We start from the raw sequence: 27,796 nt of genomic DNA, 5'->3' as shown, positions 1-27,796 counted from the left end.
AGCCATGAAGACGAAAACATAAGAAGTTAATCTAAGAGGATAGAATATATATATTGAGAGAAGTGGGTGTTGATAACAATTATAAATAATTTTATAAGAATTTTGATATTTTTTAGAAATTTATTAATATAATTTTGTAAAAAAAATCCTTAAATCTTAGACTGTCATAAAAAAATTTATAAGTTAAAATTCTTATTAGCAACTCATAAAAATATATTAAAATTATTTTATCAAAAAACTATTCCAACCACACCATACAAATTTATAATTATTCAAGCCATTTTTTTATGTTTCTTTTATTTATATTATTTTCAGTGACTATTGACTCATAGTTCTTATTTTTTAACACTTATTTTATTTTTTTATTATGTATTATATTAAGTAAAATATTTTTAAAAATCATTTTCATGTGATTCAAGCTAAGAAATTTAGATAAGAAAAAAAGACAAAACAAATAAAATCAAACAAATTTGAAAGATATAATTATATAAAATCAAACTAATATGAGTATTGATTTTTTTTTCACGCAAACATTCCTTTAACCACTAAGCACACCATGAAAAAGCAAAACCTTTTATATCTTTGAACTTGTGACACCCGACCACCACCTAAACAATACCATTGATATTAATGGATAAATACGTACAAAAATCAATACATTAATCTGTTTACTTTTTGTGTTCTTATTTTTAAAACGCCTCTTATCTTACTAATTTCATATGATTTATAATTTATTAGTTTTAAATTAGCTAAAAAAAGAAATAGCGGAGAATTTATTAGTATATTTCATTATTTTTTTAGTGTATTAGAAAGTCACAAAACTGAATGAAAGAGTGAACAATTAATTAATAAAAGATAATATGATGTAACTTCAAAATACTAATCGTAGCATTATACAGATTTTTTAATATTTTAAAATTCAAATTAAGATGTGTTAGTTTTAAGCTAGTAGCAATTAATTAATATATAAAAAATACATCCTTTAAAATTTATTTATCTATTATTGTACTCTTTTGCAAGTGATTGACTGAGTGTTCATTCAAATAGTTCCTTTGTGTAGACAGATGTTAACTCTCATACCTATTTTAGATGACCAATCAATTGAGCTTTTCATGATATTGGAATCCAATTAATTCACTTATTTATTTTCACAGACAAAGATCGTGTTTTTTACTAAACTAAGAATAGGTCTTTTCGATAAGCAAAAGAGAAACATATCATAAGATACATTATTCTCATACAAATATTTGAATGTCACAACTACCTTCTTTACTTGTACAGAAAACACATTTAAATATCTTTTAAGTTATTGCAACCAAAATCATTTTAGCTTAAATTGATTAAAAATTAAAATAAGATGAATTAAATAATAATAATAATAATATTGAATTGAGTTAGTTGTCTCTTTCGACCTAATCCATTAGAATGGAGGAATCTTTGAATTGGCATTGTTTGTATATATATTTTTTACTTGGTGGCAAATGGACAAATCAATCGGTATTTTTTTTTTCCTTGACAAGTCAACCGTTATTAGATTAGTTTTTTTAAGAAACTACCGGTCAACTGTTTCTTTTTCCTTGCTACATTTGTTTACCTGCAATCTAATATAAATTTCAATTCCAAAGCCTTTATCCTACAATTATTTATCTTGTAAAATGTATACATATTAACTTAAACCTTTATTAGTATATTACTAACATCAAATTTCAATTTTATCAACAACAAAAAAAAATGCCAAAAATATTCATAGACTTGTATCTAAGTTTCGCTTATCTAAATTGATTAACAATTTGACCTACGTTGTTATCTATCATACACTATTAATTTGAAATATTCTTAAAATAGAACACGTAAGTGTGTATCTGCAACGTTCTAGAGTCATCAACCACTCGATGAGAACATGCCCAAACATGAACTAAGCTTATTTAAAAATATCGAACTCGTCATTAAGGCAGAGAAAGGAACGTGATTATTATAGCATATCCCACTACTAGGCCAAAGCCGAACGCTCCCTTCCCAATTCCTAGTATTGGGATATTTAGACACCACGCGCGAGGTGACAGCGTTTTTGTTTGTGCAGCATGACAAAACTCACGCACCTAATTGGGATACTCAAGGACAAAGCATCGCAGAGCAAGGCGGCGCTACTCTCCAAACGCGTCACGCTCTCCTTGCTACGCGCCACCAGCCACGACTGTTCGGCGCCCCCAACGAGCAAGCACCTGGCCATGCTCATGTCATCGGGAGACGGGCCACGCGCCACAGCCTCTGCCGCGGTGGAGGTTCTCATGGACCGGCTGCAGGGAACGAACAACGCCGCCGTGGCACTCAAGTGCCTCATCGCCGTGCACTACATCATCCGCCACGGCAGCTTCATCCTCCAGGATCAGCTCTCGGTCTACCCCTACTCCGGCGGCAGAAACTACCTCAACCTCTCCCACTTCCGACACACGACCGACCCCACCACGTGGCAGCTCTCCTCCTGGGTTCGGTGGTTCGCACAGCACACCGAACAGCTTCTCTGCGCCTCTCGCATCCTGGGATTCTTCCTCGGAACCTCAACCGACAAAGAGAACAGAGAGGACAGAGCGTCGGGTCTGGACAACGGCGATTTGTTGACCGAGTTTGAGTCTCTGGTGGCTCTGATCGAAGGGCTTTGCAAGAGGCCCGAGCCCAACGGGAACCTCTTAGTGGAGGAGATTGTGAAGCTGGCGCGTGGGGATTGGGGCGTGGTGCAAGCTGAGGTGCGCGTGAGGTTGAGCGAGTTTAAGGTGAGGTTCGGGGGGTTTAAGTTTGGGGAAGCCGTTGAGTTAGTTTGCTGTTTGAAGAGGTTGGAACAGTGCGAAGAAAAGATGTTGGCTATGATGGATGAGGCAAGAGATTTGACATTGTGGGATATGGTGACCCTTGTGAAGGACATGACTGAGATTGAGGTCTACAGAGAAGAGAGTAAGTTGCGGAGAGATACCCCAAAATTAAGGTTCAGTGAGTCCGATAGGTTTTCCGGTCGGGTTCTCAATTCCCGGCACTTTCTCCTGTTTCCCTCCGGGAGATTGTTGTAATATTTTTTACCTTCATGTAAATAAATAGCACAACAAAGAAACCCATTTTTTCTTTATTTTTCTTTGTTTCTTACCCTTGTTTCTCGTTATTATATCATGATTTAGGATTGCATGCGGATGAAAGCACTTCACATACTGTTTATTACTTCCTATCCCTTCAAGAAGGTGATGATGATTTACTTCTCTCTCTTTCTCATAAATAAATAAGCTACCCCAACTAAGAAAAAAGCAATAAACCAATCAGATGGGTGATGAAATAAATAGGCAATATAAAGTCCCACCTGCCACAAAAATAGTCTAAACAATCATGTCATCCCACTAATCTTAATTTACTTTTAATGTTCTTCGTTAAGGTTTTCATTTTTTTAAGTTCTGTTGCAGAACATTTCTAGTTTAATGTAAATATTTTATCAAATTTACTTTCTAATTAATATTTTGTTTTGTTTTTAATATAGAAAAATATTTTCTTGTTGTTCTTACCGAATTGGAGTGTTGGAATCCAAAGGTGAAGGGAAAGTGATTGTCCGGCAAGTCAAGTTCTTTAAATATTAGTCGAAAATAAAAAAGTATGATGTTTATACGAAAAAAGACTTTCCCACTTTAAAATTAACAATATGCTTAGAAATTAAATGGTGTACTCTAGTAATAATATGTTTTGATTAAGGTGGATATTTGTGGGAAGGAGAGAGTGTATTGGAGAGGATCGGTGAGGATATGTGAGGTTGTTTGGATTGAGAGATAATAAAATGAATTTGTAAAGATGATTTATTAGAATTAGTTAGTAATATGATAATTAAGATAATTTAAAAATTATTTTAAGGATGTAAAATGTAATTTATAAAGTTATCTTGTTATTAATAAATATTTTAATAATGAATTATGGTATATCTTTCTTATGTAAATTTGAGTAAATTTTTTTTTTCTAATATATAATATTCTTGTTATTTTGCAACAAAAAATAATTTTGTGTTAAATTCAAATAAATTTATTAAACACATTAAAATTTATAAAAATAATATTTATTATTATATATATTTGTTATTTTATATAATTATATATGTTTATTATATTATCATTTTATTTTATTGTTTATAATTATAAGTTATTAATAGTATAATGAAATATTTTTGAAATTATTAAATAAATTCATCTAATATTTAAATTTTTATATTGTAGTATATAATTATATTAATAATTATAATAGTAATAAAATAATTAATATTATTAATATTTTGAATAATTATATATTTTAAAAATAATCTACAATTTAAATAAAATAAGAAAATAAAATAACTAATACCACTAGTACTAAATAGTTTTTTATAACTAATTCTAAATTTATTTAAAATCATAATGATATGAATTTAATTATAATACATAATAACACTGCATATTTAACAAAATTAAAATGAAATTAAAACACCATATTTAACAAAATTAAAATCAAATTAAAGCACCATATTTAACAAAATTAAAATCAAATTAAAAACTTAGTTATAGTTCTAAATAAATTTATAAAGATTCTAAACAGTAAACACAAAATAATAATAAAATTATAAACAGTAAACAAATAATAATAAAAAATTATAAAAACAATAAATACATAATAATAAAAAATGTAAAAACAGTAAACACACTATAATAAAAAATATAAAAAAGTAAACATATAATAATAAAAAATTAAATAGTAAAGACATAATAATAAAAAATATAAAAACAGTACACAAATAATAAAAAATTCAAAAATAATAAACATATAATAAAAAAAATGTAAATATATTTATAAAAATAAAAATAGTAAACACAAAATAAATAAATAAAACAGAAGAAACCTGTAAAAAAATTAATTATTAAAATTAAAAATTACAAATAGTTAACATATAAAAAAAACTAATCAATTTCCTATTAATTAAAAAAGTAGAAGAAAAAACATTAGGATGAAAAGAAGCAAAGAATCACGGCTGCAACTAGATCAAAGATGACTTAAGATCCAATTTGAAAATAAAAAATATAACGCTTCCTCTGCTTTTCTCACACAAAGGAGAATCGATTTTCGTTCTACCTTTAAAAGTTACATAATCTATTCTTTCAAATCAACCTTCACATACTCGATCGGTCTATATTTTTCATCATCTTAGTGTTCATTTCCCTCCAAATGATGTATATAGGCTTTCGGATTTTTAAGTAAATTAGCCAATCCAATCAATGTTCATAAGTCGACCTATGCTTTCCATACTTAGCCTAAAACAGCCACTTAGCTCTAGCTTCGGCCGAGCCTTCATCATATGCTTAGTCAAAACCACTCTTGCTACGAAGCTACTTTTTGAGGGAGTCCGTTTTTCGGGATAGGTGGGATATCTTGGTTTTGGAAAACTGGTTCAAAAGAAGACGAATGCTCCTCCATCTGTGGTTATTGCTTTGGGATCCTATAAGCTACTAACTATTCTAGTTAGCCTGGGCTAAGAAGACCCTGTCAAGCCTTTGATTCGACTTTGGGCAATGCCACTTCGAAAGAAAAGGAATCAGAGAGATCTTTGAACAGCAGAAAAGACGGATCTCAGAACATAGCCATAGTTACAGTTTCAGGGCTTAGAGAGACCGTACCGAACGAAGATCGTGTCTATTTACGCTCAAACAATCCATATAGGTGGAAAGCTGGAAGCTTCAATAGTTCCCCGCGGGACCTTAGAGTGCTATGATGGGGTATTTAAGTTCGTCCTTACGAGTCCATTCGACCATAGTGTGATGGTACGAACAACAACTAGATTCTATTATATATGTGATGAGTTCCCCGCCTGGAACACAGTCTTCAGGTGCTCTACATCAAGAAGGAGAAGTGCTCCTTTGCGAAGGCGGCTTAGCTAACCTTGGCCATGTGATCAAGAATGGTACGATCAGGATGGACGAGAATAAAGTTCAGGCCATCAGAGAGTGGGAGCCTCCTACCAAGGTATCTGAGTGACGGTCATTCCTGGGTTTGGTGAATGACTATCGGCGGTTCATCAAGGCAAAAGAAGCGGAACTATTTATTTGATTAAAGAATAACAAGTCGTGGGAGTGGACCAAGAGGTGCCAGAATGCTTTCGAGGAGTTGAAGGCAGCTGTGACACAGGAGCCTGTTCTAGTCTTGCCAGACTTCGAAAAGGTGCTCGAAGTCCACACAGATGCTTCCGACCTTTCCATAGGAGATGTGCTTATGCAGGAGGGACATCCCATCGCCTTCGAAAGCCGCAAACTCAATGATATAGAGCGAGGATACAAAGTGCAAGAGAAGGAGATGACAGCCATAGTTCATTGCCTAAGAACACGATCTATTCTATTTAGATCCTTGTATCGAGTAGTTGGATCATAGTCTCTTACCATACATAAAAATGGCTGCATGCGCAGCAGCATCAAGTATTCGAAATCCACATGTGATGTGTGAACAATGAAAGTTGTGTACCATAGTAAGTAGCTAGTTAGATATGGATAAAGGGGAATGGTTAAAGAGCCTCAAAATTGAGGGTTCAGAGAGAATTGAGCATACCATGGATCTCATATAGGCTTTCTTTTATCCCTATATAGACTTTTAGCTATCTATAATAGCTACTACTTATTCTCTTCACTCCTATGAAAATTAAACAATATAGATTATTTAGTAATCAAAGAGTTCAAACGTTTTAGCTTATACCTGACCATTCAATGATCGATTGATCTATCATCTTAGTAGGACTATACTCATAAAGAAAGATAGATAGAGACAGGTTAGGTTAGGAGATACCTAGCTAAAAGAAAGATTCTATCCAAGAAAAGAGGGGATTTACCGGATAGAATGTGATCTCTCCCCGACTGGAAGGAAAGGAGAGGAAGGAAGCTTTTTTTTATCTCTATAGAGTTTGGGATATGTTATGGTTATTTTATATCCTATAGAGTTAGGGATATGTTATGTATATTTTTCCAGGGGAAGTAGAAAGATAACTTACAGGCTTTCCTCAAAGCTCACAGCTAGTCCCATATATGATAAGTACTACTTAAGACAAAAACGAACTTCTAAGACTAGAAGAAACCCCATCCCTTAGGCCAAGCTTCTAAGTACTTAGCCAATGAATACGAATTCGAAAGAAAGGTCAATCTCCGAAAGGCCTTCGCAGAGCTGAGCTTTAGGGGGGAATACTTTTTTTTGTGGTCTTGCACATTGAAAAGTAAAGTATTCTACGCAGGCTTGATTTACCGGAATTTTTGCTTCAAAGAATGCTTTCAAGCTAGGAATTGAAGCACGGATAGCTTTATTTTACAATTAGCTGGAAGTCGGAAAATCGATTATGTAGTATTTACAAAAATACAAAAATCGATTCTATACTTGGAAAATTCAAAAAAATCAATTTTGTTTCTTTAAAACAACCACCAGAATCAATTTTAAATAATTATGAATGTATAGTGTTGTTAAAAAAAATGAAGACAAACCAATTCTCTCGTTCCTCAAATCAATTTTCTCGTTCCTCAAACCAATTCTCTCATTTGTTATGGACACATGAGCAAACTTCACAATTAACAAAACTATCACAAACCTAATTTTATTTATACACTGACAAAGTTCGCGTTCACAGATTTTCAATTTTTTGGTCAATATTCTTTTGCACCACTGATAGCACTGAGCACAGTAAATAAGAAAACTCATTTGCATGCAGAATTGCACCATTGCTAGCACTCAGCACCGTAAAGAAAAAAACTCATTCGCATGTAGAATTGCTCACATTGTTTAATATATTTAGAATTGATTGAAGGATACGAAAGTAAAATTGTATTTGTGTCTCTTCTGCCAAGTGTAATCAGCGTAAATCTTCTCAGTTTTGTGAGGAGTAAAAAAACTTTTCACCCCACTCCTCCATCCGCACGCACACCCTCAAACACACTGATCCAAACAGAAACTCCTCGTGCTCGCTCCTCCCTCCTCCTTTATCATACCTGGAAACAAACAGTGTGTAAGTGAGTATGAGAAATTTTATGTGTACTTTTGGAAGATTTTTTTTATTTGTAGATTTTTAGCAATTAGACTGTTGATAAAAATGGTTATTGTGTCTATTATATAGTCATTCCATATTAATTGTTCAGTATAGTATAGTGTGTCGATTAGAATGTTACACATGGAGAGACATTTAAGTAGACGCGAAGTCCCGAAGCGATGTGATGATACAATTTTAAAAACTCGTGGATGTGATGTTTAAGGATCTATAGGAGAGTTTTTAGAGAGAAAAAATTGCATTTTTGTCTTATTCAACTTAAGACTAGGGAGTGGTGTAACATCTTGGACATCAGTCCATGTCAGACTAAGTATATAATAAATGGGACACCTCATAGTAAAATAAGTAAGTGTTGGAAAAATCTAAAATAATGTGTTAGGTAACGACAAGTCGCCTTTTAAACGATAAGAGAAATAACAATTTTATTAGTTTAAGAAACAACCAAATCATTTTAACTTTGGTTTTTTTGTATCTACATCTTTTATCTCTCAAATTAGTTTTTTTCAATATTTAAATTTATCTAACAAATACAAATGGGAAAATTCTAATAAATATGGCATGTCTCATATTGAAAAAGAACACTTAAAATCATTACTTTACTTTGAATCAGACTAGTGATATTACCTTGATAAATAAAGCAGTATTACCTTGCTCAATAGGTTTTTGACTTGTCCTAATACGTAGTATGAATGGTAAGTTAGACTTTTGCTTCATTTATTTTTATTTATATTGAATGCATTTGTTGACAGGTAATTTGGATTTGAATATTTAGAACTCTGGACGAATGTTAATTTCTTAAAATAATAGAACTAGGCCACCCATAAGATTAGTTGACTCGTGTAAAGGACTCACATAACAGCATCATTATTTTTATGAACAGAAAACTGTAGGCAAAAGACGATTGGATTTTAATTTATTTTATTTATTAGGCATTAGTCAGAATTCAATTTGCACTGATTAAACATAAATCTATTTAAGCCACATTTGAGAAGATACATTGATGTCATCCACATTATTTGATTTTACATTACATCTTTAATTTTGTTGTTGTTTAATACACAATATTAATAAACATGTGAATTTATTCATGATAATTACCTTGTTACTTTTAAAGTAATAATCTTGATATGTTAATTTTTATAGTGTCTTAAGAGAATTCGTTTTTTAACTGTTTTTTTTATGTACACATTTGTTTATCTCTTTTACCTATTTATCTTCTTTGAGACACTTGTTAGTTTTTGTGATTTATAATAACTGGCCATAAGAAGTAGTTGTCATAAAAAAGTATTTTTATTGTATAATTGTAATAACTAATAAAAATTATTATTTTTATAACTATTTTTTCATATATTTTATTAAAAAAATTATTTTTATGTTTTGATAATTATTTTCTCTGTAATAATATTTATACAAGAATTAAATTCTATTTACTGTTTTTATAATCATAAAAAAATATAGAAGCCTCCGTTTCTACTTTTGTTGATAATGAAAATTAGTTTTATGTGTCGTTTAATAGTAAATTACCATAAGTTTTGAACTTTATAATAACTAATTTAAATGGTAATTTTGTTCTTAATTGCATAGAAGGTATACTCATTAAACTTTTTATTTTACTATTCATAGTGCGACTTATATTGCACAAGTTTATCAAGCAAATATCTCTTGTGCATTAAAATAATAAATAACTTAATTATGTGTTAGCGAGTAACATTAAACTTTATTGGTTTTTTATGTATAAATTAATGAAAGAATTTCATATCATAATACTGAAATAAATTTTAATTATACCTTCACCCCTTTCTAATGGGTTCCACTACAATTTTTTTGGTGTTTATGGGCTCAATATATTGATGTGGACCATAAAAAATAGTTTGGATAAGTTGTTGGCTTTTTCCTTCCTGCACACCCATAAATTCTAGCTGCACTCCCATAACTTTTAAAATGACACTTTACCTTTAGTAAATATGATTTCCTGATTACTTTTATTTATAAATATTCTTTTTTTAAAAAAAAAATTCTGAAACATAATTTGCAGAAAAATATTTGTAATAAGATTTCTATAACAAACTTTCTGGAACGTATAAATAAAATAAATTTTTTGAAACATAATTTTCAAAATATTTTAATTGTAATGTGGTGCAGAATTAACAACATATCAACATATTATTTGTAAAATGAACTTTTTATAATACAATTTCTAAAATAAGCTTTGCAAAGCTTATATGTTGCTTTATAGAATGAACATTTTAGAAGAAGCTTTCAACCAAACTCATTCTTTTATCTCTTTCTTATTCCTTTCAAAGAGTGTAGTGGTGATGAGAACAAAGCTTATAATAGCGATAATATGGTGCAGCAAAAAAAGTATTTTAATAATTTTGCTTGTTGTATGGGGTGTAGTTAATAATCATGAGGTGCAGTTAATAATCATGAGATGCAAGGAAAATAAAAGTCCAATTTGTTTAAACTCCGGAAACAGCAAACCCAATTATATTTCTATAAAGAACAACCGAAGAGTTTAGTTTATCAACCGTAGCAAACAATTAATTTGCATTACTCTTTGTCACAAGAGGACAACATTATTTGATCATATATTAAGTGAAATTTGTTTAGAAAATAAATATTGTTTAATTATTTAAATTTAGAATGATTTTTTTTCTATTAAACTTTAAACTTTTTATAATTGAAAAAAATAAAATTTAAAGAAATAGGGATCAAAATTATTTTTTTAAACATAGGAGTAATTACCATAATCATCTACATCCATTTCAACCTTAAGACTTTGAGGAATATATTTTCAACATATTTGATATATATTTGAATAATGTCAAAACAAAACAATGTGTTGGAATGGTTTGGTTTGATTTAGCTTTTATGTAACCATAATTTGAGGTATACATAAATTTATGACTTTGGTTTCAAAAATAGGTGCACATTGATGTTTAAAACATGTAGCATATAAGAATCATTGAATATATTATTATAAATGATTGTGTAACTTGATGATCTTTTATATTATTGTATATATCTCACTTAAATTCTGGGTTTGTTGTTTAGACAACACTTAAATAATGACTTTAGTTTCAGATGTAGTACTACGATTAAAGTGTCAACTTTGTCGTTCAAACAATAACGTTGCTCAATATACCAAGATTTGAGTGAGAAAAATGAATTAATTATGTTTACTTAACAATTTTCATTGCTAAATGATATATTCAATTAATAATGATTATATCAAGTTTTACCATGATTATACGATTTAGTATCCTATTTTACTAAGTTAGATTGTTCAAGTCGTAATTTGAAAGAACAAAAGTGCATGTTAATTCTCTCATACCACTAAAAATATAATACTATTGATGTAAGATCTTAAAAAACAAAGTATAATATGTAATTCACTTAAAGTTGCATTAAAAATAAAATATTTTTAGAATCTGCATGAGAGAACCTTAAATATATATTTATAATAGGTAATTGAAAAGTGTTTGATGCTCGTTTGATGACTATTCTCATTTATGAAGTTAGGAAAAAAATTTCTAAGAGTTGGTGAACTAGTCTTATTTTCTAAAGGGTTAGTGGGTAGTATGGTTGTGATGTTTCTTTGTCTCTTCTGAGTAACTTGTCAAAACTTTCTCCATTTGACTTACCATACAGAGAGATATAATGGACCTTATCTTGCTTTCTTCATAAGGGGCCAAGTCTTTCATTTAATTCAATTCAAATACACACATCAATTTTTAAATTTATCATGCATTTCATTAAAAATGCAATTGAGCAAATAATTAGAAATTATAAAATAAATAAATACAAACAAGCATATCACAAGAAGAAAGCTATAAAACAGATTATTTAACCAAAAGTAAAAAAATTATGTTTATACATTTGTATCATTTTTCAAAACTATTATTTGAAATTAAGATTAATGAATTTAATAAATAAAGTTTATGATAAACTAAAAAAAAATGTATAAAAAGTTTAATGGTATATTGTAAATAAAACAAATATTAAAAACGAGCTTGCGTTATTATGTGTGAACTTTCCTCTCACGACTCATGAGTGTATGATAATAGATTGATCTTTTCCACACTGAATATGCATAGCACCAATTTTGAGCTAACTCTAAGTATTTTAATATTTCTGTATTAATTTTTAAAAATAAGAGTTTTATTTTATTTTATCGTAAGATTACAGGTTTCTTTAAAAAAAAAATTGTAACTGTCAAGCAACATAAATTATTTTCTAAAAAAGAATACCTAAATCATTTAACATTAGAATAAAAGGTTATATGAATATTTTATCATAAATTTAGTTGCTTCTTAAAAAAATATTTTACAACTATAAACTAACATAAATTAATTTCTAAATAATAATACCTAGACTATTTAATATTATTTAGTTTTTGGGAGGATAAAATACAAAACAAAAATATATTTTGACGTTTACAATATTAAGATTAGTTCGTTGCACATTTTTCGTAGAAAAGTAATTTCATTTTCAAACGCAATCATTTTTAAGAAAATCTACAAGGTGGTTTGATTTTTATTTTTTTTAAATTAAGAAATTTATTCAATTTTTCAAAATAAGAGATTATTTTGAATATTTTGTTATGAAATGCGTTGTTTCTTTTGAAAAAGATATTATTGATTTTAAAGGAACATAAATTAATTTCTAAAAAAAATCGTAAAATATCTAATAGAATTTCCAAAGGTAATCACAAATTTCTCATAAATTTATTTGTTTCTTAAAAAAAAATACTATGGTAAAGGAATATAAATTATTTTTTAATTTCTAAAAATGATCCCTGTAGTATTTATTAGACTTTTCAAAAAATGACAATTTTTTTTAAAAAAAAACATAACTTTCTTTCTGTTTTTTAAAATATTTCATAAAACTCTCTCTCTCTATATAAAATTTAATTGTTGGGGAGATAAAAATACGAACACAAAGTATGTTATCATGCTTAAAATATGAGAATTTTTCTTATAAGAAGAATCACTTTTTCTTCAAACGTTAATATTTTTTATATAAGACATACACGTTTGTTTTAAAAAAGTCAAAATAATAGGTTATTTTGTGATTAAATATTTCTTTTTTTCATATATTTTAAATTAGATAAGTGATAAGATGACCTTCTTTCCTCCTTACAATAAAATTTCATATAATTTTATAAAAAAATAATAAATATGTATATCCAATCATAAAATATTATTGTTGGTATATTGATATAAATAGTATGAGATTTGCCATATTGATATATGGATAAAATAGTATGAGATATATCATAAATCAGTAAATTCTTTAAAAGAAGTTATTTACGATTGCAAAGGAATGTAAACTAACTTTTTAGTATTATTTAATTAAAATAAGGAAACTTGATTGGAAAAAAAATAAGCAAAAAAATATTATTACGTTTAGAATATTAAGATTCATTATGTCAAACTTTTTTTTTTACAAAATCACTTCCTTTTTAAATATAACCATTTAATCCACACGATTTTTTAATTGTTCAAAATAAATTATTATTTTGAATATTCTGTCATAGAATTAACTATTTCTTAGAAAAAAGTTATTTATGATTATATTAAAAAGAATATGTTAATATTTATTGTATTGAATGTACTATTTATCCTTTTACAATTTATAATATTTTTAATTAAATTTTATATTATTTATAATAATTTAATAAATAAGTATAACGGATGAGATTCTTGATGTGATAAAAAAAATGTGACATGAGATTAAGAAACCTTGTAATCCCTTAGCCTATACATAGGATCATTATCTCGTATAGAACAATTTAGTCTAGTAGGGTCAAGATAGAAAATAATAGAGCATGCAATGATTCCTTCTTCTTTATTTTTTTCAGTCACATTGGTAATTATAATCTAAAGAATAATATTAATAATAAAATATCTGGGTTTTTGTGAAAGGAAGACGTTGGTTAAAGCTGGTTAAAGCGTGACTTGGTTGGCGGTTCAAGGGCAGGCCCACATCACAACGAAGCGGGCCACGCTAAGCGACAACCTCGTGGTGGGGGCCCACGGCACAACCAGTTTCCATCTCATTACTAAACGTGGCCCACTCCTAACGTGTTTCCCTTACTCGCACTTGTCAATTTCCCTATTACTCTATCATTATTTAAATAAATAATAATCAATTAGGTTAACTTATACCCCCAAATTAAACCCTATATAATAATAATTTATTAATTAGTTTAACTTATTCTCCTAAATAAAACCCTTTATCATCGCGTCGTGCCAGTTTTGGATTGGATGTTCCAGCACACGCATTAGCCAAACACCTCCTTTGCCGCTTCCAATTACCTCCTCCTCTTCAAAACGACGACGTCTTCTCACAAGTGTACCAACGAGACAAATGTGACTCGCTCCTTACACTTCTGAATATATTATGCATTTTATTATTGGCTAATTTTATGAAAAATTACGCAAAGTAATTTATACGTTTCATTTCATGTTTAACGAGGTCTCATGTAACTTTTAATAAAGTTTAGGCGAAATTAACCACGGTATTAAAACTGTTTAGATTTTTTAATTAATTCTTTAAATTAAACAGTAATATTTTTAGATGTGTATTATACACAATAACAAACATTTATTTTATAATCTAGTTATTGCTGAATTCTTTTGAAAGTATTAAATCTTATATTATAATTGATATTGAAATAAAAGTGAGAGAAAAGTTAGAGTGAGGAAGTTGAAACAATATTTATTGGTTTGGGACATGGCATGGATACATCCACCCATACCACGATTTTAACATCTACATTGATTTTATTTATAAATTAAAAAAGTATTTAAGATTTTATGAGACATTATTTAAAGAAATGAGATACTATGAAAATTTCTCAGAATAATACAAAATCAAGAAAAAACAAAAATAACGATCAAAATTTGAAACAAAGTTATATAATTTTTTTTCTTATTATTACATAGTTAAGTGCCAAATATTTAATTTATTAAAAAAAATCAATAATTTATCTTCTTTATAAACTTCACAAAAAATTTTAAGTCATTAACGTAAATAAATTATCACATTTTTATATTAATAATAAAACGGATAACTAAATTTAATTCAATTTTTTACTAACACATATTTAGATTACTAATATCAATTGTTAATATATAAAAAATGATTCAAATCAACATTTTCCAACCTTATAATTTACTATATAATAATTTCCAATAAAATTTTAAATTTTATGCCAAAATTATTATTAAGTATGTATGATTTAAGTTCATTTAACTTCTAATAGCGAAATTTGGACGGGCAGGTGGTGAAATAGAAGAAGATAAATGGTATCCCCCGGAGTTGATTTCTGAATATTAAAAATAAATTGGATAATTTTGATTTGAAAAAGATATATTAATGGAAAATAAATATTTCTGCCACTTACTGTGTAACGAAGATATTGGATTGAATATAATAAAGGAAAACCGGAAACATATACGCTGGCTGCCACGTGTAGTGCACTTATTTTGAGTAACAAAAAATATAAAAATTGATTATAATAAGAAATCCCTCCTATCATATATTAAAAAAATGATATTATTGTATCGTAACTGAAAATATATGATTTGAAATATTTGAGATAAATAAGATTTAAAAGAAGAAATAAAAGGTATAAGGAGAACGCGTGGAGAAGAGTAGTGAGTGGGAGACCGAGTAAAAGTATAGTATGGGTGAAGACTTTATGTTATAAATAAATAAATATTGAGATGCATAGAGAATATAAACAAGAAATTGAGAATAGCATAGAGAAAGAGGAATCTCAATCAATCAGGTAACGGAACTTTTTTTATCAGTTCCGTTCGAGAGCTGGCATAGCTGTGTGGAGACGACAACTACCACCCATTCCCAAAACATACTTAGATACATACAGAGAGGCCATTACCTCCTTGTTTCTTCCGTCCTTAACTGTCTTCCTCCCAACATCAAAACTATAAACCTCGGATTTTCCTTCCTCTGTCCAAACACCCCTTCGCACGCGCTTCTTTGCTTTTACGCTAAGGTTTCAAACGCTCCATCTGCTTCTCTTTTCTTTTCATTCGTTCGTTCCTTGCACGCCGAAATGTGGTGGATGATGGGCGAGGCCGGAGGGAATTACTCCTCTAAGAAGAGCGATGATCTGTGCAGCAATGTTTGTGGTCAGGTATGTTCTGGAAAGTTTTTTTTTTTTTTTATTAAATTAAACGTTGTTTTTTTCCGTTTGTGGTGTGGATAAAAGTTTATCTTATTGCTGTTGTGACTTTCATTCGCATATTAGAAAACTCAAATTCAATGCTTTTTCACTGTTGATGTGGATTGTTGTGTGATCTATATCTGTGTGGATTGTCAGGGAAATTTTCTCCTAGATTTGCTCTTTTTCTGTTGTTTTTTTGCTTTTCTTAAAATGAATTTGGTGTGCGTGAGAGATTTTCGTGATCTGAATTTAGGTATCCGATAAACCTGCGTTTCGGATGTTTTTTGCGGTTGTTTTTTTTTTCTTTTCGTCTAATTTTAGCAATCCTGCGAAACTATTTTTTGGGATTGTAAGTGAACGCAAAGGAAGACATAATTTCCCTCTTCTTCTTTTTCTTCCTATTTTTGGAAGATTTTTCACTTGGGAGGGGAAGGGGTTTTCGTTTCTGTTCTAGCCATAATTGGATTTGGACGGGTGCAAGGTTTCTCGCATACACCGTTTGCATTTGGGATTTTCTGGGGCATGTTTCTTATCTATAGATGATTTAGCTCTGGCTTTATGATTAGGGATTAAAGTTGTATGGTGCTTGAAATTTTGCACCAATAGAAAGCAGCAATTGGATTTCTATAAGATTGTATGATTCTGCATTACATGTTTATTTCTTGATTGTTCATTCTCGAAGGGTTTTTTTTTACTGTTTTCTTATATGTTTGTTTCTTAATTATGCAGGAATCAAGTCAAGTTTCAAGCATGGCAAGGATTCGCTGCGTTCTGCGTGGTTTGGACGTTAAAACCTATATGTTCATGTTTGCAGTTGTCCCAATGTGCATCTTTGGATTCTATATACATGGGCAAAAGATCTCCTACTTTCTGAGGCCTCTATGGGAAAAAGCACCGAAGCCTTTCAATATCATCCCTCATTACTACAACGAAAATGTCACCATGGAGAATCTCTGCAGACTTCATGGCTGGGGAGTCCGGGAATATCCTAGACGTGTTTATGATGCTGTATTGTTTAGTAATGAGGTGGAAATACTAACCTTGCGTTGGAGAGAACTGTACCCTTACATAACTGACTTTGTTCTCCTTGAGTCAAATTCTACGTTTACCGGATTACCCAAGCCTCTGGTTTTCCAAAGCAACAGAGAGCAATTCAAATTTATCGAGCCACGATTAACTTATGGTACCATTGGTGGGAGATTTAAGAAGGGAGAAAACCCATTTGTTGAGGAGGCATATCAGCGTGTAGCATTGGACCAGCTCCTCAAGATAGCTGGTATTACTGATGATGACTTGTTGATTATGTCTGATGTGGATGAGATACCAAGCGCTCACACTATTAATCTCCTGAGGTGGTGTGATGAAGTACCCTCAATCCTTCATCTGCAGCTGAAAAACTATCTCTATTCATTTGAATTTCGCGTGGATGATAAGAGCTGGAGGGCTTCAATTCACAGGTATCAGACTGGGAAGACAAGGTATGCACACTATCGCCAATCTGAGGACATGCTGGCTGATGCTGGTTGGCATTGTAGCTTTTGCTTCCGTCGGATCAGCGATTTCATTTTTAAGATGAAAGCCTACAGCCACTATGATAGAGTCAGGTTCTCTCACTATTTAAATCCTGACAGAATTCAGAAGGTAATATGCAAAGGTGCTGATCTGTTTGATATGCTGCCGGAGGAGTACACTTTCAAGGATATCATTGGCAAAATGGGACCAATACCCCATTCCTATTCTGCAGTTCATCTTCCCGCTTTTCTTCTGGAAAATGCTGAGAAGTATAAATTTCTTTTGCCTGGGAATTGCCAAAGAGAAAGATGATCTTGGAAAGTCATTTCTGATACTGGCTTGTTTCTGAGCTTGTAGCTTGTACAGCTCAAATGACTCTCTGAGTTTTTAACTGTGGTTGTGATGATTGTGTGTCGGTGTCACTCATACAGCTGTATCTTTGTCCAGTGAGATATTCTTTGGGGATTCATTCATTTCAGATAAATTCTTTGATCTAGAGGGAGTTCTGTATATAATTAGACCTGGATTTCATTGGAGGGGAGCAGCAGCATTTCTACCTATGATCGACTGAAAGTTCTGTTTGAGAACAGGCTTGTCTTCAACCGTGTTTATCATTAACGTGATTGATCCCCAATACACGAGAGTAGTCTAAAATCCCCCACTTTTTCCTGTTTGGGAAGTTTTGTTTTGCAGACCAATTATTTTCGTATTATTCTTTGTTTATGCTAAATATCTAATCCGATTGGTTGGTCTACTATATCATGATTCATGACAATGCTGACTCTGTTCTTTGCGTTATATAAATATATAGTCTGGTTTATTCCATCAATTTCTTTTTCTTCATTATAATGTTATTTTCCTATTCGAAATCTCCTGAAATTTATTTTGCTCAAAGAAGTGATATCTGACTGTTTTTCTATCATAACAATTTCACAATAAACGCTAATGTGTTTATCATCAATGGCTTCTAAAGTTTTCTAATAGATTGATTTTAACCATTTCAGAATAAGGATTATGTGTTTATTATCATCAATGAAATGCTCTTGTTGAAATTGAATATCCAAACGGGCTTTTGTTCAGCCTTTCCTATGTATCTACAAATTTCATATTGGGAAGATTTTGTCTGTGCTCTTTAATGTATATAGCCTAACGTATTGGTTTCTTCTCTCTTCTTTTTCTACAATTACAATTTTATTTTGTATCATTTTCAGTATTTTTGATTCAAGAGAAGTGAACGTTGGGAGAGTTTTTATTTTTATATATTACTTTCAATTTATTTGATTAAAAAAGTTAAATAGAAGAGGGGAGAAAATTTAAAATATAATATATGGTTAAAAATATTGATAAAATATTTTCATGATATAACTTATATATCTAAGAGTATTTATTTATTACAAATTTAATCCTATAAAAAGAAACATTGTTCTGTAATATATTTTATCTACAAAGAGACGAACTTTAAGGAGATAATTAGGAAGTCAATTAAGATAAAGGTCCCATTCTTGTTTGACAGCGCATGTCACGTTGCTACTCATTTATTAGTGTTTTCAGTTTATAAAGTATATTTATTTTTGAATAATTAAATTTATAATAAATATATTTTAAATATAAGCATCATCTTTTACATTTCTAACGAATAATTACTTTAAATCATGAATTTTAATAATCACTAAATTAATTAGAGAATAGGAAGAGCGAAAGGTTTACTCTTTATGTTGGGTATTTTTTTAATTCATAACATAAGAGTTAATTATTTTTATTTATTTATTTAATAATATATATATGATTAGACTATGGATTTGTTGTAAGAATTGATAGTATTAGTTTTCCATGGAATTCACATATAACTTTTTATTAAAAGAAAGGTAAAAGCATAAACTAAAACATAACAAAGTGGTTTTTGAAAGTATTTTCCAATTTACTTATACATAGCAACACAATATAAACTAACGTCACACTTAAAATTGGATCTCTAATTATTTTCTATGGTGGTTGAAACCAAAGTAAACATGCCAAACTTAAGGTAAAAAAATAAGTAAGAATAAAATGAATCTAGCACATTGTTCACCCCTTGTAATTGTCTTACGGGTCCAACCTAATAACTGCATTCTATCAGAAAGAAGGAATATTGGTATCTCATAATTTCCTCCACAAATTAGGAATCAAATTTAACCTTTTTCTTCACTATCTTTTATGATGGATACATGACTTGAAAACAAAATTGCATGTAATCAATTTCTTATGTCACAGTGATGACTTGGGTTTTGTTATCTACAGGATCATTTATGAAAAACTTACTAATTTATCAAACATTTGATTATTTGAATCTTAAATAAAAAAGAATAAAGAGAGATTCAAAACAGTTGATGAGTATAAAAAAAACTAGTATGGTGTTAACAGATCATGTACTTTTAGACATCAGATTATGAAGTATTTTCCATGGCACTGAAATATAAGTTAAGATTGAACAAGAAAGTTAGATGTTTTTTTGAACAACTTCGTGAGAATAATCAAATTTTATTTGAGTTGTGCTATCTTCGAACAAATTAAAGTTGATGGCACTGGAATATTCTTTGATCCATCAAAAGTACCGAATTGGATGCTCCATTCAAATATCTCCGAACATTATCATTGCATGCAGCCCTTTAAAGGGTGAGAGAAGAGGAATTAGATTCAGTCTAATCATCATCATCGTCATGGAATAAGAACAAAACTATATATAGTAGCTGGACTTATGATGAACAAACCAACCATTTCTACACATTTCCCTCTTATTAGAAAGAAAATGGCATACCAAAACTACAATTGGAACAATTATGGGTGGCGATGCCCCTCTGAGGAGTATCCAGTGTACGACCCTCCAGCAGAGGTTACACATCCTAGGCATCGCAAGGGTCATGTGACATTCAGAACCAACTCTGAAGACAGTGTAGCTGAAGCAGAAGCCAATAACTTTCAGAAAAGTTATGAAAGTACTGGGTTTAACCACAATCACAAGGCTTATAAAAGCGTGGATCAAGAAGCTGAGGCTTTTATTCTGTATGAGCACAAAAGGATGGAAATGGCTAGGCTCATGTCAACAAGGGGTGCCTGAACTTCTGTTGTGTATATTCATATGATATACCTATATATATATCCAGGGGCTTCATGTCAATTGCTGTATGATTAATTTGGTGACCCTTAAAATGGTTCAAAGATTTTGGGGTGAGACTTTTATATAAAGTTTTACCAATAATTCATCCCTCAAAATTTTTACCTCCCTTTTAAGATGGTATCAAATTCACTATCCACTTCTCATATCATAAATAATCTACAACTGAAGTACTCAGGGACCTTTTTCTTTCTTTCTTTCTTTCTTTCTGTCTTTACTTCCTAAATGAATGCATCAAGGTCTTTTCTTTTCACTTTTCTTGGAGTTTTTTTTACTGTCAAAAAACAATTATTAAAAGGTTGCAGATTACAAGACATACTCATAGCCCCTGCAGAGTTAATACAAACTTTCTTGGAGTTATAATGGGTTGTGGCTACAGATTTTCTCCAATTGCAGTCTGTATTATATGTGTAGAATAATGCAAAGAATGTGTCAGTTTATTGAGTTTGGTATGTTTCAACAAAATATGTCCCTTTTGCAGTTCTGTCCAAGAAAACTCTAATCACATGTTTACTCTTAATCTTTTCTCTTATCTTGGTTAATTTTTTCATTGATTCGACTTCTGTTATCTCCCTCTTGTTGTTTATTCAGTTTACACAACTTACTGGTAGGAGAAAAATTAAGAAATTCTCATGTGGTTTGTCGATGAAAGTGCTTTCTTGGCATTGGTAATCAAGGAGAAAGAGGGGCCTATATTATGTTTTTTCTAACTCATTGATCCTTTTTCTTATGTGGCTTACATAAAAGCCTTGGTAACCTTACTTTGTAGAAGGGTAAGTCTATAAACATTAACTTCTATTTTGTTATTATCTTCATTCATGGCTGATCACATTTTTGAGCACAGAAATCAAACAGTAGAGAAACATGTGAATAGATGAGCAGAGCAACTACATCAAATCTGAACTAAAAAAACAATTGGCTACTCATTTTCATATTTGATAATCCCTCTTCATCCTTCAAAAAATGTTAAATATAAGAAAACCAACACCTGGAAACTTTCTTCACACCATCTCCCTGCAGTGTGTAATACATAAAACAAAATCTGGTTTGGGTGCAATCAAATTATATATGGTCTTACACTTTATATAATCAATTTTAATAATTAGAACATTGCATCTATGTATAATTACGTGGAATGATTATATTTTAATGTTATTTGCTTATTATGTTTAAAAGATTTCAGTTTTACCAATGTTTTAATTCTTTTTTTGTTGACTCTGTGAAGCACCGGTGACAAATGCATATATGAATACTTAGATATCAGAGATAAAGATTAAAACTTGTAATTCACATATAGTCCCTAATAAGATTTGTGCATTAATTACTTATGATAAGTTAATTTTTTCACTGCTTAATTAGTTAATTTGAGAAAATGGACGAGAGATTTCCTTTTTACTAAAAAATGAGTTAAGAGATAAGAGATTATTCAAGTAAACATTATAAAGGTTAATAATTTCTAATTATGCAATGATTAGTTTTGTTTGTCTTTGCACGTAGTTGATTTGATCATAAATTAAATTCGCTGTAGTATTATAATGCTAAGATTTTTGCACAGTTTATGATTGGTTCATGGTGTAAAAAATCTTTATTCTATGATTTCCTTAATTTTTCCCTGTTCATTGGATAAATTTGATCCAAACATTTCCTTACAAATTAAACAATAAGATATGAAAACAATGATATGGTAAACAAAGAGACCCTAATTATGAAGGAGCAAAGTAGAAAAATCAATTCCCTTGGACTTGTAATATCCCTTTTCTGCGTTAGTCAATCTACCCTGGAACATCCTCCACTCCATGCCACACCTCTCCTTCACCTGCCACCAATACCAAATGAAATCAACCACATATTTCAGAATCAAACTCCATTAAACACCCAACATAACAGTACAAAACTGCTTCTTCCTCAGCTTAGGTAACAATTCTAAAACCAGTTTATATGCAGAGAAATCTTAGTAACATTAGACATTATTTGTTATTATTAGCAGAAGTTTGTAGACTTTGATAAATTTTAACCAATAACAATGTTACTCATTGAAAGGTGCATAACATACAGCTCGCCATGCAGGTTTCCCAGTAGTTTGTGCTTCTCCCTGACAAGCACAAAGGAAAGCAAATAAGTAATATATAGCTACATTTGAGTGAATAATAACATTAAATATGATAGGAATAATCATGGAAAAATAATTACCTGATTTCCTAGTGAGGGAATACCTTGGTGAACAATCCACTGAGCATCAACAACTCCAATTTTCTCATGGGCAGGCTATAACATAAGAAGTATCAGTTTACCATTGATATCATTTTTATAGAGAGTGAAGTAATCAGGTAATAGACTCACCTCAACGCATTTTCTAAAAGAAAAATCAAGACCCCATCCATGCACAAATTCATTCTGCAATCAGTAGTGTGTTTCAATCATAAACTTAATAGAAACCATAAACAATTGAGTAATTCTGGCATGGACAATTGGCTACAGAAATTTAGACACAACAAATCAATGTTATGTTGATCATTTTTATTGGTATGAAGTGGTCTTGATATGCAGGAACTATTCTGAATAGCTTATACGCAGAGATGTCTGAAAAATAAAATAGAGTAACCATTGTACCTGAATCATATACCAAACACAGCGCCATGCACTTCGTGAAAACACTGGAGCCATAATCTCAACAAACCTGCATGTTGACACTATTAATACAGCATGGTGGAAGCAGATAAAAATGGAATAAGGATTTTTACACCCCAGAAAAAGAAATGATTATTTGAGAGTTATTTACGCTGCACAAGGAGGTAGAAGAGGGAACCTACACCTTCCTGCCTCCACTGCTTCTCTAGTAGAAATCAAAGAAATAAACAGTCAAGAATCTCACATTATTTAACAAAAAGCAGAAGAAAACTGGTAGGCATAGGAGGTTCACATCACTCTTACTTGTGAACTTCACTATTTTCTCTTTTCTTTGTCATATTCCAACACACCCCTTTTGTACTTTTACTAGGTTCCAAGGCAGGCTGTGATATCTCCAAGCCATACTTCCTCACCAGTTTTAGGTATCTGCAATTGGAATTAGAGGGGCACTCAAACTTTCTTAACAATGCCAAAAGTCAAAGAAAATACGTAATTACATACCATATCTATTACTTACTCTTCTGCATTGAAATTCTCAACCCCTAGGTCTTCATCCCACATGAAAATATAGTCATATGGTGCCACAATGTCTGGATGTAGAAACCTCTTGGCGTACCACCTGAGAGGAGAAAGAAATAACAAACCACTTTTAAGATTGGTCAACAATATTGGCTGAAAATGTCCATGTGAAAATTTAAGCACAGAACTTTTTTACCATTTGGTTTGTTTGGGAACACTGACATGAATTGCCTGTTTTGACCACTCAAACTCATCCCATTCCGTTGTTCGGCCATCATAATGAAATAGAAGGATTGTGAAATCCTTTGAAAACTGTTCAAATGACATCTAGTTTAAACACGCGTCCACAAGCCTACGCAGAGGGAGAAAGAAAGAGAACGGGAGAAAACCTTTTTCACAGCTGCATCGATATTCTTTCTCTGCTCATACCCCACAGTGAAGGTCACAAGATACTTTGGTATAAAGGTTAAATCCTGCAAATAGAAGTTTGATCAAATTCTCTGTATAAACCAAAAGTATTAGATGCACCACTAGTCCAAGATACGGAACAGCATCAAACAAAAACAGAAAACTATAAATGAAAAACACATGTATTCACTGTGCAATATTCCTCTCAAACAATCCTAAAGTACGATATTAAAGATCTGCATTTTGCAGAATAAGAAACTTAATATGGTGCTTTAAGTTTAGGAGTGTTCTTATTTAATACACATGGACTATACTTTTGAGTTAGACTCTATATTGTATACGTCATAGAATAAGACTTCTTTCACCCTTTTATTAACTATTGCATTATGTTTAACAACACCTTAATTAAACTATCTTTAGCTGCATTTTATATAAGAAGAAACTTATATACAGATAGGTATCTTTATGTTGTTCTTAGATCATGAATAAAGTTTCACTTTGATAATCTATATAACAAAACATTTCATTTTAAGTGTTAATGTGCATTATCAACATCAAACTTTATAATTAGAGAACACACGAAATATATATTACTCTGCATCTACATTGAGCACATAAACTTCACCTCACTAGGAACACCCGACAATCTTCGCAAAAATAAGTCCGATTCTGCTTTAACAATTCCAGGAGCTAATCTTTCTGCCCCTCTTGGATTTGTTGGAACCCAAATCTGTATACAAACATGAAAACAAGTTGCAATTGTCTGATCATCATCATACAGACTTTAACATCATATTTTCAAATATTATATAATATACAGTAGAAGTTCTTCAACATTTATATTTTTGTAATTAAAAAACAAAAGGATAGATAGGAAAAGAAGAGCCAAGAGGTCTTATGAATCTTGCTACATTTAATTTTCCTTCTCCACTGTTGTCAGATAAAATCGCAAAACTCTAATAATATCTCATTTTCTTCGTTACATTTGATTTGATCACGAACACTGTTTCTGTTCACAAGGAATTCTGTTTTCAATAACGGTTTGTAGTGATTATACTACAGCTCTACTTGGGAATAAAACAACTCTAAAGGCAATCACTTTCTCACATCGTTTACTCAGTCTAAATTTACCCTCTATACTCCCTCAGGAGACTTTAACTGCTACAACCCTTTGATGCATGATGATGCTAAATTAGTAAGGTGCTAAACCACTATACAATTGAATAAAATCTGTTTTCCCCCTAACTTTCTTGAATCACTGTATCCCTACAATTTCCAAGTCCTTCACATGGTTGACTGGAAGAGAAGCATTGACTGGAAGAGAAACGTACCTTTGTTGGGTCACTTTGAAACTGATTTTGGGACGTGGTGCTACTATCTATATACTTTTTCTGTACACAAGAGAGATGAAGCAGGCCATATGGTAGGTTCAACTACAAATTGTTAAGCACCATTAGAGTTACTTCCATGATCAAGCTAACAAACATCAAACCATATGAACAAATGCCCTCTCAAGCATAGGTTACATCAGGAATAAGACATTCAATTTCTGCACCTTTGTTATGGACAGTGGTGGGAGTGATAATCCTATGATTAAGCCCAAAAATCCTCCAACAAAAAGTATCAAAACATGTCTCATGCTTTCATTCGGCCTCCTAACAGCAAAACTGCAGGCAACAAAATGCAAATGTCAATTCAAGGTAGTAGCTGACTTCAATTATAGCACATGTAAAATTTCTTAAGAACAAGCACAGCAACAAAGTTATGTATCTCCAAAGATTATACCTGCGAGCGGTCACCATTTTCTGATTGTTTCCTCCATATATGAAACTAGGTCGCTTGTTAAAAACCCTGTTGAAAGTGAAAATAAGACAACAAAGAAGTTCAACAAAGGCAACCAGATTACCATTGAAAAGAACAAAAGGAAAACACACACATACATGGTAAGAGAGAAAAATATCATACTTTGGAATATACCACCACCCCAAATAGTTATCTAGTGAGACTCATAAATCAGATTAGTTATACTTCCACTGTGAAGGTGTTTGTTCCACTTCCACAACCCAAGTGGAAAAGTCATCACAGGATTTTCTTAATAGTTTTTTCCAACATATAAATAAAGTGACAATTGTAGAAGTCTGAATCCTCTGAAAAGCAGGTCTTATAAGTGTGATCCAAGAAATAGCAAAAGGAACCAAATTTAAAAAAAGAAGCCACTGTTGAAACTGATGAACCATAACTAAGTAACGCATGTGCTTTTTCCCCTAATAACTCTCCAAGTAACCTGTGAAGTTTCTTTGACAAATTAAGAAGCACAATCACGTTATATCCAGCTCAGTGGCTCAGAAATTAAGAAACTACGTCCACTTTTTTCTAATACAAGAAATGTACTACCCCACAAATTTTTTCAACTCAATTTTATTATTTAGTGAAGTTTATGGAACTCTTCCTAAATAACACACCATTTGATTTGAGAGCTTTAAAAAACACCATTTGATAATTGAATTTTTTATACAGTAGTAGATAAGTTCTGAATTAGACCCTCAGTGTTATAAGTTATAACAGTACTCAGTACTCATTAGACGAAACACTCTAAACGGTCTAAATTATAGAACCTGAGATCCTTATCATCTGTTTGGTTTCAAGAAAAGATTTGAGAAAGTGAATTTGGAGTGATTTGAATAGAAAATGTGAAGAAAGTAAGTTTGTTTAGACTTTGTGATAAAAGTTTATTGAAATCCGTAAATGATGTGATGATTGTAATTTTTTTTTTAAATGTGTAAAATATAAGTTAGTAAATTTAGTTTTATTATAAAAAATATAATTTTTTTTAATTAATAATAATATTATTATATAAATTTATTTATTTCACACTATATTTATTTTTATTATTATTATTGTTATTTATTATTTGATTAATAATATTAATGATATTTTATCAAACAAGATTAAAATAATGTTTAAAATTGACAGAAATTATGTTTACTTTTCAGAAGGATAAGAGTTTAGTAAGACTTGGTACACGTGTGTTTCTCATGGAATCACGAGACCACGACACACTATCGAGGAACCTCATTTCTTATTTCATTGTCTTTCCACACTTTCAATTTCTTCCTAATAAGCTAATAAAAACAATCTATTTCCCTCCAGATCACTCCTACTTTATTGTGATTATATATATAATTCTATAATATGTTTTAAATAAAATATTATATTATAATAAAATAACTGTTTTAGGTGTTAAGTGAATGAAATTGTGTGAATGTATCATTGGCTTTTTAGGGTTTGGAAAATAAACCTTGGATAAATATGATTCATG

General features: G+C 30.6%; 4 protein-coding genes across 8 annotated transcripts; 3 read left to right on the top strand and 1 right to left on the bottom strand.

Moving 5' to 3' along the window:
* The first annotated feature begins 1,905 nt into the window (after window positions 1-1,905).
* Window positions 1,906-3,118, top strand: LOC137812368 (ENTH/ANTH/VHS superfamily protein). Its single transcript, XM_068614314.1, has one exon. It carries the CDS (start codon window positions 2,082-2,084, stop codon window positions 3,060-3,062), a length of 981 nt encoding a protein of 326 aa, XP_068470415.1. The 5' UTR covers window positions 1,906-2,081; the 3' UTR covers window positions 3,063-3,118.
* A 12,591-nt stretch (window positions 3,119-15,709) lies between these two features.
* LOC137812367 (uncharacterized) lies at window positions 15,710-18,600 on the top strand. The gene is made up of 2 exons (XM_068614313.1): window positions 15,710-16,229; window positions 16,989-18,600. The coding sequence occupies exons 1-2, from the start codon at window positions 16,149-16,151 to the stop codon at window positions 18,081-18,083; spliced, it is 1,176 nt and encodes a 391-aa protein (XP_068470414.1). The 5' UTR covers window positions 15,710-16,148; the 3' UTR covers window positions 18,084-18,600.
* Window positions 18,601-20,451: 1,851 nt separating this feature from the next.
* Window positions 20,452-21,175, top strand: LOC150029177 (uncharacterized). The gene has a single exon (XM_090298930.1). The coding sequence runs from the start codon at window positions 20,506-20,508 to the stop codon at window positions 20,863-20,865; it is 360 nt and encodes a 119-aa protein (XP_090155056.1). The 5' UTR covers window positions 20,452-20,505; the 3' UTR covers window positions 20,866-21,175.
* Window positions 21,176-22,484: 1,309 nt separating this feature from the next.
* Window positions 22,485-26,602, bottom strand: LOC137812365 (uncharacterized). 5 transcript variants are annotated; one of them, XR_016518806.1, is made up of 15 exons: window positions 26,418-26,553; window positions 26,263-26,328; window positions 26,033-26,144; window positions 25,809-25,910; window positions 25,103-25,207; window positions 24,459-24,542; window positions 24,266-24,381; window positions 24,052-24,169; window positions 23,854-23,976; window positions 23,702-23,755; window positions 23,533-23,599; window positions 23,263-23,316; window positions 23,113-23,187; window positions 22,976-23,014; window positions 22,485-22,738 (listed from the first exon to the last, which is right to left on the bottom strand). XR_016518806.1 is itself a non-coding variant. In XM_090298929.1 (15 exons), exons 2-15 carry the CDS (start codon window positions 26,277-26,279, stop codon window positions 22,622-22,624), a joined length of 1,125 nt encoding a protein of 374 aa, XP_090155055.1. In that variant the 5' UTR covers window positions 26,280-26,328; window positions 26,443-26,602; the 3' UTR covers window positions 22,485-22,621. The 5 variants fall into 5 exon arrangements, 4 of the variants coding, with proteins under 4 accessions (XP_090155055.1, XP_068470413.1, XP_068470411.1 ...); XM_090298929.1 differs by having other exon boundaries at window positions 24,068-24,169; window positions 25,809-25,868; window positions 26,443-26,602; XM_068614312.2 differs by having other exon boundaries at window positions 24,068-24,169; window positions 26,443-26,600.
* Window positions 26,603-27,796: the final 1,194 nt, after the last annotated feature.

The sequence above is a fragment of the Phaseolus vulgaris genome, chromosome 2 (genome assembly GCF_051622355.1).
Source record: "Phaseolus vulgaris cultivar YP4 chromosome 2, ASM5162235v1, whole genome shotgun sequence".
Lineage (NCBI taxonomy): Eukaryota > Viridiplantae > Streptophyta > Magnoliopsida > Fabales > Fabaceae > Phaseolus > Phaseolus vulgaris.
Note: the sequence above shows the minus strand (reverse complement) of the source record. Positions and strands in the feature narration are given on the sequence as shown.